Raw genomic sequence first — 12,556 nt, forward strand, 5'->3', positions numbered from 1 at the left:
TTTCCATCCACTCATCCCTTCCACATGGTGTCCCACGATCAGCCAGTAGGTACTCCGTACATTCCATACCATTTAGCTGATCCATACTAACCTTGGTAGGGAAAGTCAAGTCTCCAACCTCTTAGCCCTGTCAGCTATGATGTCATTCTCGGTGTTTGAGAGGTATAGTATCGTATCTGATGATTATTTGCAGAGCAAATGTGGGAGCAAAGCAATACAATAACATGGTTATTAATAAAAGGAAATGGAGGCGGAGAAGGGGTGGGGGGGGGGGGAAAGAAAAAATAAAATAAAAAATAAATAAATAGAAAAGGATAAACAAGGATTTGGTGCATTAATCCATTAATTAATGGGTGACTATACCTTTCTGCCTATTAACTAGCCTTCTTTCCCCATGCCCATTGATCATTCTGGCTGCTGGATGATCTTGGCATGTCTGGAGTTTGCCCTAAGAGGGCATCTGATACATTCAGGCAAGCTTCGGTGTGCAGGTCCAAAAAATAACAACAGGACTTATTTTCACTCTTTGTAGACAAAATAGCCCGACCATCGTGAGTCATGACGTCGTGTAAAGGGAGAACAGGTGACAAATATAGTAGTACCTGGGTGCTCATGGGATTGTGGTGGATGCTATTATCCTCTATCCGGAGTGTGCTACCCTCCTTGTTGGAAGAGTATCTGACCTTGCCCTACACCATATCCAGTCATATAGCCAGACCGAGTCCCATTCTTTCGTTATTTAGGTTATCTATTTTATCTATTTATTATTTTTTTTTTTATAAAATAATGATTATTATTTGAACTTTAATAATAATATTAATATTCTCCTTTTTTTCTTTTTTTTTTTTCTTTGCTCTTTGTCCTGCCTTTTACCTCCTGGCCCTATGTTCTTGTCACATACCGAGCATCCAGTTACCTTCATCGCCACTGGACCACTTATTTTTATTTTCATTTCATTTTTTTTATTTCTCGTCTTTTTTTTATTTTATTTTATTTTCCTTCCCTGGTGTGGCAGCCAAACCTAGATATTAAAAATTTAAAAATTAAACTGGATTTTCTCTAGAGGAACCCGCAATGCACGTAATTCTTGTAGTCAGTCTTGTTAAGCCTCGTTGATTTTAAGATCGACAGCCTGCATGACCCTCACCGTGATATATCAAATGAGAAGCTCCGACAAACGCCTCCGAAGTCCTTTAAAGCCTTCGTTCCCTCGTTGTTCAACCCTCTTATATCTCCTTTGCTTTCCCTTCACCTGTTCGTCTTGATCCTCTCCAACACAGTCTGACGAGGCCGGAACATCCATGCCGTATATTATTCGCTTTCCAAAGCGTCCTGCAACCGATTTCGCTCTCATCGACTTTCCCTTCATGAAAGGGAACTCGACGTATAACCATTTGGCTTGTGCACTAGTGCTCAAAGCTCTTTTTTCTGCGGCATCTTGGTGCCAGTCACCGTATATTCAAGTTAGTATTGATTCTCCTTTCGCCCCCATCCTTGGTTCCGGCGTATCCGCCATACTGGTTCATGACCACGCACTATGAGGGGACGAGGCTCTTCATAGTTGCCTTATCAATCCTTTGCTTCTTTCGCCTCAGCCGGGTCCAGTGATTGGGCTTATGAGGCGCAAGTGGTCACAGCCACGTGCAAGGCACCGACGCCTCATGTATTGTACCTGTTCTGGGTGCTTCGTCTGCCTCTACTTATACTTGTCTTTTCCCCAACTGGTATCAGTGGGGAACACCATCAGAGACCGTTAGGTGCCTTTGCTAACCCTTCTGTTTCATAGATAGTGGACCTCTCTGATCGCTAGCTGCAGAATCCATACTTGGTGAGTTATGCATGGTTTCTATGTTTGCGCTGTTTCTTAAACATAACCTCCATATCCTCTTATCCTTACTTTTCATTTCATTTCATTTCATTTCATTTCATTTCATTTCATTTCATTTTCTCTTATTTATTTATTTATTTTCATTTTTCTTGATATTTTCCCATTGCTTTTCCATATCATCATCAAGGGAGAGAGGGAGGGTATGGCGTCATAGGCAAAGAGCACGATCTGAGCATCATGTCTCAGAAATGTGAGACGGGGGAACAAATACCCCTCTTTTTTGTCGCCCCCTTAAGGATGTTGTTGGATGAGAAACTTCCCGTGTTGATGGGCCTTCGCTTGGAAACGGTGCTTCACCGATGGTTGCGCGGTGTCGCTGAAACCCGAACCTTGTATGCTTTTCCTTAGCGGGGACCAAAACCACCGATCGCATCTTCAGTCCGTGGGGCGCTTATTCGACGATCCCATTGCCCAGACATCAAGGCCGCGGGGCACTATTCTAAGGCACACATCATCTCACAGGTCCTGAGGGGAAAAAAGCAACCTTCCCGACTCAACCAAGCGGAGAACAGCGATCCGAGGGTCAGAAAAGAAGAGACTAAGCCAGAGAGAAAAAAGATTAAAACAGCCATGAATCGTCAAACCAAACGGAGCCGAAGTTTATTCCCCAATTCAAAGGAAACCAAATTCTGGGGAAATCTGCCGACTCCTTTTCTTCCTTTTGCTCCACTCAGGCACCGAACATTCCATTTCGGTCAGAGAACAAACACGACAAAATAAGTTTAATGCCGAGAGAGACCGCCTTTGCGGGAGTGATTGCCATTGCTGCCATTGCTGCCATTGCTTACCGCCTCTCTCATCGGTTCTCCTTGATTGCTGCGCCGCCCCCACTCGGTGCCTTTTTGCAGTCCCTCCAGCTACTTCTTAGTACTACTATCAGTATCGCAATCCCTCTCTCGCTCTCTATCTCTTCTACTCTCCCCACTTTTCTTAATCGTTCTCGTCTTCTTTCCCTGTCGCATACAGACACAATCATCTGTAACCGACTTCGTGTGAGCTTGGTTTACAGGCAAAACTCTACCCACTCGTGTACTGTCACATCCAAGTTCTATCCTGTCTCTGACCCACGTTTTTTACCCTTTTTCCCCCCCCCCCCCCCATTGTCTTTAACCCCGTCGCCTCCGGACCCAGTATTCTATTTCTGGTCACCTTTTTTTTTTCTCTCCTTTGCCCGCCTCGCTTATGGCCACGCATCCTTCTCGCCTCCTTTAGCCTGTTCCTATTCTGTGCTGACCCCTGTTGGTCTATTTTCTATTGCTTACACCCTTAATCTTTCAGCGTATCTCGTATTTCTCTTTGTGCGCTCGACAGTGCCACCTCTTGGGTTGTGACTCCCGCCTCCCATCGTGGCATTTTCCGCCTTGTCCGCTTTCGACTCATACTTTCACCACGCCCTCGTTCTTCCGGGATTTGGCAGCAGCCATCCCTTGCGTCGCTGTTAATACCTTCCGCTCTTCCTTTCAATCGTATCCTTACTCGGTTAAGGGGTATCTTTGCAGACCTCCATAGATCCTTGGTTGGTAAACCCACGATCCCCTGATTGTCTCCTTGCGATCTCGGCGTTTAGCACCTTGGCGCACACGTTTACTGATACGGTTTGTGCACGTCGCTTTAGATTTCCAGTAGCCGACGTCGAGTTCTCCATTTGTGACTTGGCTCGATTGCTCGAAAACTGTTGAAGATTAACCCGCCCAACTCTTATCATACTCGCCCTCAACGTTTTATTATCCTGAGTCTGCGGTACGAATCCGTCCGAGGATAGTCGTTTCTGAATCCATCGCATCACTCGAGAAGTTGCGGTTGGTTGACCTGTCCTGCACCAAACTCCGGACAATTCAGATCTTGGATCGTAAGGGGTTCCCTCTGGAAACGTGCTTGACTTTCCTGTTCGGAGCTGCCCACCCAGCTGCACGATGGCGGAAGCAAGTATTTTCATAAAGCATGATCCTGACGACCACAGCAGTGACCACAAACATTTCATGATGTCGCACGCCGGCTATTCTATGCCCAATCAATACGGCAGCACCAATGACGGTGTTGACCCCTCCGAACTAACCATGCACAACAGTGGATTTATGCCATATAACTTTGGCTCCCAAAGCTTCAACTTCGGCGGCAACTCCGGAATTGACACGGACGAGTTGCTCGACTTGGAGATTAACGGACAGAATGGCATCCAGCGCGCTGATAGTATGAACTTCCTCCAGGACCAGCACTCGAGCGCTGGGATCTCGATGAGTCACCCAAACCAGATGTCCCAGATGTATTCGAACACACCTGATGGGGCTCCTATGCATAGTCCCTTCTTGCATAACAGTTTCAATTATGATCATTTCCGGGCCATGAATCAACAGCAGCCGGGGGCGCATATGCAAAATGCCGGCTCCCATTTTGAGCAGAACTACATGAATACCAAAGGACGGCCTTCTCTGCAGACCATGGACCGTTCCGCTGACGTCCGTAGCCCTATGACACCCAAGACTCCTGCCTTGGGCGGCTTAACCCTTGGAACACCGGAGTCAGGCAGCTTCCCAACCGCTCAACCCATCAGAACTGGATTGCATCCTCGACACCAAAAGACTCTTTCGAACCAATGGGACGGTACCCCTGGAAGTGCTCATTCATTCGGAGTGGAATCTCCCATCTCATCTCCTCCTAACCCCCACCATGTTGGAATCTCTGAAATTCTGAAATCGGGCAAGCATGCTTCCTTGCCGGCCAAGGTTGATACACACATGCCCGGAACTGCGCAGGATTTGGAGTCACAGGAAGCCAAGCGACGTCGTCGGAGGGCCTCGCATAATCTGGTCGAGCGTCGCCGGCGCGACAATATTAATGAGCGCATCCAAGACCTGTCCCATCTCGTCCCCCAGCATCGACTAGAGGATGACAAAGTCCGGAAGCAACTCGTTAATAACACCGCCATGTCTAGCACTGGAGCCAGCTCGAATGCAGCCACGTCTTTGTTGGCCGGTGGCAACGGTCGTCGCGCGGCCGGCAACATTACCATGGGCTTGCCGATCGAGGAAAAGGAGAAGGGCCCGAACAAAGGCGACATCTTGAACGGAGCCGTTGGCTGGATGCGAGACCTGATGTGGTCGCTACATGTGAAACTCCAACAGGAAGCCGAACTGGCGGAGCTGATCAGCAGCCTGGGAGGCACCTGGCCATTTGAACAAACCGAAGAAGAGAAACGCATGCGCACAGAGATCCTGGATGCATTGGAGAAGAATGATCCCAGTTCATTCAGCTACAGCCGGGCACCGGGTAGTGGGTTGCGAGTGCCAAAGCACACTAATATCGCTGGAGACCCCGTCGCGTCCAATGGCGGCTTAAGCCCACAGAACTTGAGCCCTTCATTCAACAGCGGGGCTAGTAGCAACAGCGGGACCGGCCAGGCCCAGTACTGGAGCAGCTCCGGCCACGCGGGGATGAGCTTCAAGGAGGAAGATGAGTACGCAATGGAAATGAACTAAACATCTTTGATGGTGTTGTGCCCATCCGGGATTCTATGAGTGCATGCCATGCATGACCTACTGCATACACGGCGTCATATGGAAGGAGCGATCCGGCGTAAGCGGAAGTCTTGACATACCCAGACTAATTGTTTTTTGATTCAACTCGCACCTAGTTCATGCGATGTTTGCTTCGTTGCTTTTTCAGTTCTTGTGGATCTGCCGGGTTACGGTATTCTGTTGTCTATTGTTTTTATAACCTCACCTGCCTGTCTTTTATATCAATGCCCCACCCCTTGTCATTTTGCTGTCTATTTTGGCTATCATTTCCCTGATTTATGCTTCTCTACAGCTCAGACTTTGTCCTTTTTTTCTATCTTTATAATGTTATGCATAATGACGGCCAAGACCGACTCGGTATCATCTGCTTTTTGTCTATTCGTCCAGAACGCGGTGCGAACTAGTTTTCTACTGGCAATGCTGCCCGTCTGAGAGGGGCTTCTACATGCGTTTTTACATCGATACCCTTTCTCCTTTTTTCTTTATTTTATTTTTGATTTGCCTGCTCAAGATTTCCTTTGCCCCATGATGCGATTGGTTGTATCTCGGATGTTCGTTGCTATGTTATATAATGGTTAGTTATACATCACTATGGGTTTCTTTACTGGTATTGGATTCTAGACCCCATGATTGCCGACGTAGTGCCGAAGTGATCCCATGATACGCATAGCACCCAGCCTGAGCGACGCATGTTTCGAACATTATTTTCAATGAAAAGACCAGTTGACATAAAGAACATATATAAACTCTTTTACACACCCATCTAACCAAAAAAAGCTAGGTCTTTCTCTATTTGCAAGCAAAAGAAGAACAGACAAAGAAACCGAAGAAATGCACTCAATCAGGCATTCTCACCCCTCATCGTGCGGAAGAAATCCATCACTCCCGTAAACACCACCAGCAAAATACCACCACCAGGACCCAACCGCAGCACCTTAGGAATGAAACCCTTGTACAACGCCCCGAATCCCTCCTCCTTCATGACAGTCCCCACAGCTGGCCAAGCCCAGTTATACTTAGGCGTCTGTCCCGCCACCTTAGGGCTGTTCTGAATCCGCGACTTGACCACATCCATCGGCGTGTTGAGAATCGTACCCGCCGTACCACCAATCGTACCCGCGATAAGATCGTTCCGCGTCTGCTCCGTCTTGTTGCCAGGCTCGACCTTAGGCAACTGCGCCCGCACCTGGAAAATACAGCCGAAGTATCCGGCGTTCCAGAGAATGTGTCGCCAGAGTGTGGATTCGAGACCGTTGTACATGGCCAGGGGTCCCTCCGTTTGCACGATCTTCTTGACCACGTCCAGCATGCCGTTGTACTTGGACGCGCGGTCTTGCAGACGGATCTTGACCAGCTCGAAGGGCACCACCACGAAAGATTCGGTCGCACCGGCTGTTGCGCCGGTCAACACGGCCAGCGATTGCGTTTGCTTGTCTACGCCGAAGAGACCCCGGTAGAAGGATCCCCAGCTGTCGTTTGCGGCGAATTTGGTCGCACGCTTAGGCGCTTCCATTAGGATTGGGGCGGAGATACCGCGGTACAGACGGGATGCGCTGGTTTTTTTGAATGTTGGTTAGGGTTGTGTTTGAGTTGAGCATTGGGGTTGGAATTGGGGTTGTTATCGTGATGTAATGGGGACTATATGCTTACCCCTCATTCTTGATGATCTTGCGCAGACAGTCGAACATACCCGTGTAGAACTCCTCGCCGGCGGCGCGGGTGCCGGATTGCAGTTGGCTGTTGTGGGGGGGGGGGGGTTGGGGTTGGGGGTGGGTTTGGGGGGGGGGGGGGGGATTGCGGTTAGATTGGTTTTCTTTGTATGGGGGAAGACTTGGAATGGGAGCTTACACTCGAGTCTTGACGACGTCCAATGGGTACCTGGGGACATTTTTTTTTTGGTTAGAAATTGATATGATTCGTGACCGTGTACTTGGAATTAAGCATACATGACCAAGATCTAGAATTCGAGTCAGTTAATGTTAGTTTAGCATGACAGGTCACAGCTCCGATAACGCACCTCGGACACACCAGCCACCGCGCCAGCGGCGAACTGGTATTGGAAGGGGAGGGGCTTCTGAGTGTTGGCCGACATTGTCGCTGATAGGGAATCTGGAGGTGAAACTACGCAGCAATGGACAATGGGAATTGCTGAGTAGGGGAGAGGGAAGAGGAGAAAAAAAAAGAAAGGGAAGGTGATCACGCCAGTGCAACAAGCGAAGGAGAGGAGGAGTTGGTTGGACGTCGGAGCGTATCGGACAAATTCCCGAACGGGAAAAATCCCAGTCCGGTGAGAATCCGGCGGCCCCACAACCCTTGCCGACTTCAACAGCCCCCACGGGGTGAGATAACAAACAGTCTTCAGGTACTATATATTATTAATCTTGAAGGGGTAGTTCGTTTGTTCGTGGTTCTCGTTATGCGTTTTAAGTACATGAACTTCATTTACTCATCCAATCGTCCAGAGTAGTCCTAGTAGTAAACTTATTCCAACCATCTTCATTCCTTCCGGTAGGTTTCTCTCGCCGGCGGAATTCGTGGGCTGCTCCTTCGCCACCGTCCCCGTTGCTGTCGCGGTTTCCTGTGCCGTGCAGCTGGAGCCGCATGCGAACCCTGTCGGACAGCAGCCCCCACCTGCGGTGTCTGCGCATCTGAACCACCCGCTCGCGCATCGCCCGGTAGTCGCTGGCGGCGCTTCCGTCTCGGCAGGCACCACAATGGTTCGGTCGTTGGTCGTGATCGTCGTCGATGGGGTCTCCGGGCACGAGCTAGTGTCACAGTCGCGGCCAGTCCGGCAACATCCTCCCTGATAGACAGCGGAACAGGCATAGAATCCAATGGGACAGATCGACCCAGTCTGGGAGGGGGTCGCCGTCGAGAGACTCGTGGGTCGAGCAGGGGGAGTAAACTCTCCGGTAGATTCAGACGACGACGATTTTGTTGTACTGCTACTTCTGCTGCTACTAGAAACGGTACTAGTCGCGGGAACCGTGTCCGTGACAGTCGACACCATGATGGTCGAGCTCACCGTGATCGTCACTGTGTACACGTTGGCACCTTGCAGTTCATTAGTCCAAAGCTCATCATCTTTGTAAATCGGCCCGAACTTACAGCCACCGCTGACACATTCGTATCCGGGAATGCAGCAACCACCGCCCAATGACGCAGGACAGCTAGTGTACCCTTGCTGACATGAACCAATCGTACCAGAGCAATGCTGTCCGTCCGGACAACATCCTACATCCCCAGACCCTGTATCGTCGACCAGCTCACAGGTCGATCCCGTACTGCAGCAGCTATTCGGGCGATTAATCGAGGTGCATGAATTTGTGCCCGCGGGGCATTTGAATTCTCTCCGAAGAAGCGGTGAGAATTGACCCATCCATCCGTGGGAGTCAGAGGTCTCACCCAGATCCAGAGGATGGGATGGTTGATAAGGATATATGCGGGGGTGAAGATTAGGTTGTGTCTTTTCTGGAGTTTGAGAGCTTTGTAGGTCGGTCTGGTTGGCCTCTCCGAAGTACCAGTAGTCGAGAAAGAACTTCTCCCCTTCGTCATCGCTCATCTTCTTGATGCCCCGGGCGGACGTTTGGGATAGCTGGTTTTGAATAGCTGCATTGCGTTGCAAAACTTTGTATGTATCTAGATCTGCCGTTTGGTGGTAGATGGATGAGTTGCCGTCTGTCAGTGCTTGAACTGCCAGTGGTGCTGGCCCTAGAGCCCAGGCCAGAAGAGGGAAGACCAGCATCTGTACTTGAAATAGTCTGTTCTTGGCATGTTAGTTTATAAGAGAAAAAGATTGCAAAAATAAAGATGAAGACAGCTTTTCAATCACCTACAACTAGTACACTAGTGATTGATATCACCGAGATATATAAACTCAATCTGACCAAAGATGGACGCGATAAATCTTGTTAGATGGAGAGTAACAGAGTTCGAAAAGAATGAGAGAAGGAATGAAAGCAGATCGACAACTATGCAGATCCTGACCGACAACTAAATATAATACTAGTCCAAGTCTGAAGTTGGGCTGCCTATTTGAATTAAATCTCGAGGTCAACAAATCAGTGGCTGGGAATCCCGTGGTGAAACAGTTTTCCTTTTTCGGTAAGGTTATGTTGATGCCTGTATTTGAAGGCAGCAATGTTATAAACTACAATTCTACATCCATGTTTTGTATTACTCACTTGAAACCTCTAACATCGCTGGGATGAGATATGACGATTGCAAAGTCAATCAATCAATCAATCAATCAATCAATCAATCAATTGAAATTCTATTTACCTGGTAGAGCCTGACTACTGAACGTCTAGCTACGCAGGTTCCTCAAAGAGCCTAGAATCTAATCGTAAAACGCCGTATGCCCATAAAAGGAAGTAATCGAAAAGCTTTTAATCACACAACCTCCTACCACGTCCCTGTCTTCCTAATCTCTCGCCATCCTATGTGTCTCCGAATCTTTCTAGTGTCCCCTGGAAGGCGATAGGTGGTACATATACTAAGAGGATATGACTAGGTCCTCCCTAGTAGCCTCTTACGCATTGTCTTCTATATCTGTCCCCCTTTTATAATAACCAATTTACTTGACCTCTTAGAATTGGCTAAGCAATTCTGTTTGGTGTATAAACTTTGTGACGTAGCAGATTGCCTGCGGATAGGATATAATCCTATTATAGTCTATTTTTCCACGAACCCCTAGATTTAACCTGTTAAGTATGAGTCAGGTTAGCTTAGGTGAATGGGGTAAGTTATACCTAGCCACGGTTAAGCTGGAAATTAGATAATACTTAGAGTATGTTAATGTAGATGGCAATGGAGCGAGGCCTACTCACTGGCTTTCTTACTGACTTGCCCTAACAGCCCCTTATATAATATACCTCTCAACACAAATACTAGATCTTGGTACTACTTTTCGTGTGATTAGCCTTTAACCAGCCTTGGTGTATAGTAATCGGTTGATAGTGTCCATAGAGCGGAAATATCCATGTATCAATTAGCATCTCTGAGATTCTTCTTAGTCAAGCGTACTTCCAGGAGATTTGCACAGAAATTTGCCACGGCAAATGTTCCAGAAGCGTTACCTAACAAAAGACTGAAAGTTTGTTCCAATTAGGAGCCACCCACAATTGTACATATTATTGAATATCTTTAATTCGAATATATAAGTCAGCGATTGATAATACCAGGTCTTGTTCTGACTTACATACCTGCCGGTGGAGGATCTACCACAGCAACTGGCAAGGCCCTGAGAACGTTATTCTATAGAATAACGAGCTTCAAACACCACAAACCTGATAAAACCAGTGATACTAACATGTGGGAAATCATCCACACAATCAATTAACCTATCAGACGCATGTTGGACTTGACCAAGGAACTGCTGGAGAACAACCCTCTTCTTCCCACTAAACTTCTAAAGGAATTTCCACCACCGATAGCTAATTAAAAACCCCTGGGCGTATCTTAGCCTGACATGTTTAGTAGCGAGCCATTCCCCGAGAAGGACGAGTCTTTCGTAGAGATTCATAGCATGGGGTTGCCAGTTACGGATGCGACTTTCAGACCCAGTTTCGTGAAGGTTCGTTGTACTGAATTATGTCCTCTACAAATATAGCCTCAAGTGTAGGGCAACTTTCGTGATCGCTATCGATTAGTGCTATAGTGTATGCGGTTCGGGTATGGCCTCGTGCTTAGGAATCACGACTCAAAGGTCAATAGCAGGTTGATTACCGGCCTTGACTTGTTTAGCTATATATGTATTACAACGATATCCTCGATGCCCTTCAGCTTTTGCGCATATACATCACCGTTAAAAGTACATTTCCTTCTTTATTCCCTTCCCTTCTGTTCTCTGTCTTCCCCTCTCGAAGAAACCAGGACGAGCGGCCCTGAGCTACACGCATAGTGTCAGAATCATTGTGGGATACCCTTCATTCGAATCCACCCTCCAACCACATGCTGATAATATCAACTACCGACTGTAGTAAACACCTCTTAGCATGCAGCTCCCACATCCAGAAGAATGTGGACCCCCGCACAAGCCCATATACACCAGGAAAACCCGATCGAACTTTGCTGATCTTCCCCCAGACCAATGCAGACATCCTTGCTCTCCGGCCCTGAGTGGAAGGAACGATTGTGGTCTCCGTTTCCGGGAGAAAGCTCGCCTCTACTAAGATCAATGCAATAGAAGCCGGGAGCATGACAATCATGCGAAGGATAAGTGTTGGTAACATGGTTGATACTTCAAAGTATGCAATATAATGTTCTGAGGGGTCACGTGTGCTGGCCTGCTTGAAGAATAGGTTGAATGAAGAGTCAGCGGCATCGGGAAGATAATCGATTACTGCGCGGGCCGCAGCGCAGACGAAGGATGGTGTGAGTAGCTTCCTCCATGCTTTGTGATTGTGGCGCAGTTTTAACAGAGACCCTGTGGATGAGGTTGCGGATATAGTGGCGTGTGTCCAGGCCATGTGGAGTTCCGCTAACACCACGGTGGATATGACATGCGCGATGGGCCTGAGAAGATCATGTCGGAAGAGTACCATCTGTAATAGACTTGCAAGGGCAAAGTGGACAGCGCGGTACACGATTCCCGTCTGGAGACCTTTTAGGAAAACCCGCAGACCACCCATACGGTACAGGAACGAAGAAGTTCGGGTCAAGCTGCGAGTAGTTGGTTGATTCTGGATGTTGTCATTGACGAAGTCAGCTGTACTCTGGTTGGTAGCATGTAGCCTCTCGCTTTCGAGAATCAGCATAATTGCGACCACATGGCTGAGATAGTAATCAATCTGGGATGTGGTTAGCGTGCAGGTTAAGCAGAGAGCGACTGGAACTAGAGAAATACATACGAGGCTGTTTATGACTGTATCAATCATATATGTGTAGAACAGGGCATCTGGGATGCCTGCTTCTTGATCGGGGAGACTCCAGAAAAAGTCTTTGGCCAGACCCAGTAGGTCAATGTCGCCTGCAGAGGAAATGAGGAGATTGAGCGAGCGCAGAATTTGGAAGCCAATGATGCGTGGAATCTGATTGATCGCCATGTTTCTTCGGGCGTAGGGGATCGAGTAGTGGGTGTTGATGAGTATTTGTACGATCAGGAGCGGGATGAGGATGAGGCATGTTGGATAAATTCAGTTGAGGAAAGTGG

General features: G+C 48.0%; 5 protein-coding genes across 5 annotated transcripts; 1 reads left to right on the forward strand and 4 right to left on the reverse strand.

Moving 5' to 3' along the window:
- Nucleotides 1–1,985: 1,985 nt before the first annotated feature.
- Nucleotides 1,986–2,609, reverse strand: BDV27DRAFT_125349 (uncharacterized protein). Its single transcript, XM_032066301.1, has one exon. It carries the CDS (start codon nt 2,259–2,261, stop codon nt 2,064–2,066), a length of 198 nt encoding a protein of 65 aa, XP_031929439.1. The 5' UTR covers nt 2,262–2,609; the 3' UTR covers nt 1,986–2,063.
- Nucleotides 2,610–3,486: 877 nt separating this feature from the next.
- On the forward strand, nt 3,487–5,673 carry BDV27DRAFT_92603 (basic helix-loop-helix domain-containing protein). Its single transcript, XM_032077965.1, has 2 exons — nt 3,487–3,737; nt 3,852–5,673. Exon 2 carries the CDS (start codon nt 3,868–3,870, stop codon nt 5,362–5,364), a length of 1,497 nt encoding a protein of 498 aa, XP_031929440.1. The 5' UTR covers nt 3,487–3,737; nt 3,852–3,867; the 3' UTR covers nt 5,365–5,673.
- A 453-nt stretch (nt 5,674–6,126) lies between these two features.
- BDV27DRAFT_125353 (putative mitochondrial 2-oxodicarboxylate carrier protein) lies at nt 6,127–7,614 on the reverse strand. Its single transcript, XM_032066302.1, has 5 exons — nt 7,421–7,614; nt 7,350–7,360; nt 7,252–7,281; nt 7,054–7,140; nt 6,127–6,956 (listed from the first exon to the last, which is right to left on the reverse strand). Exons 1-5 carry the CDS (start codon nt 7,493–7,495, stop codon nt 6,245–6,247), a joined length of 915 nt encoding a protein of 304 aa, XP_031929441.1. The 5' UTR covers nt 7,496–7,614; the 3' UTR covers nt 6,127–6,244.
- A 198-nt stretch (nt 7,615–7,812) lies between these two features.
- Nucleotides 7,813–9,394, reverse strand: BDV27DRAFT_92621 (putative GPI anchored protein). Its single transcript, XM_032077966.1, has 3 exons — nt 9,240–9,394; nt 8,512–9,164; nt 7,813–8,457 (listed from the first exon to the last, which is right to left on the reverse strand). Exons 2-3 carry the CDS (start codon nt 9,146–9,148, stop codon nt 7,850–7,852), a joined length of 1,245 nt encoding a protein of 414 aa, XP_031929442.1. The 5' UTR covers nt 9,149–9,164; nt 9,240–9,394; the 3' UTR covers nt 7,813–7,849.
- Nucleotides 9,395–11,330: 1,936 nt separating this feature from the next.
- On the reverse strand, nt 11,331–12,449 carry BDV27DRAFT_143655 (uncharacterized protein; the record flags this gene model as incomplete). The annotated part of the gene is made up of 2 exons (XM_032070140.1): nt 11,331–12,194; nt 12,255–12,449. 2 exons carry the CDS (start codon nt 12,447–12,449, stop codon nt 11,331–11,333), a joined length of 1,059 nt encoding a protein of 352 aa, XP_031929443.1.
- Nucleotides 12,450–12,556: the final 107 nt, after the last annotated feature.

This window comes from Aspergillus caelatus (genome assembly GCF_009193585.1).
Source record: "Aspergillus caelatus strain CBS 763.97 unplaced genomic scaffold BDV27scaffold_52, whole genome shotgun sequence".
NCBI classification, from domain to species: Eukaryota; Fungi; Ascomycota; class Eurotiomycetes; order Eurotiales; family Aspergillaceae; genus Aspergillus; species Aspergillus caelatus.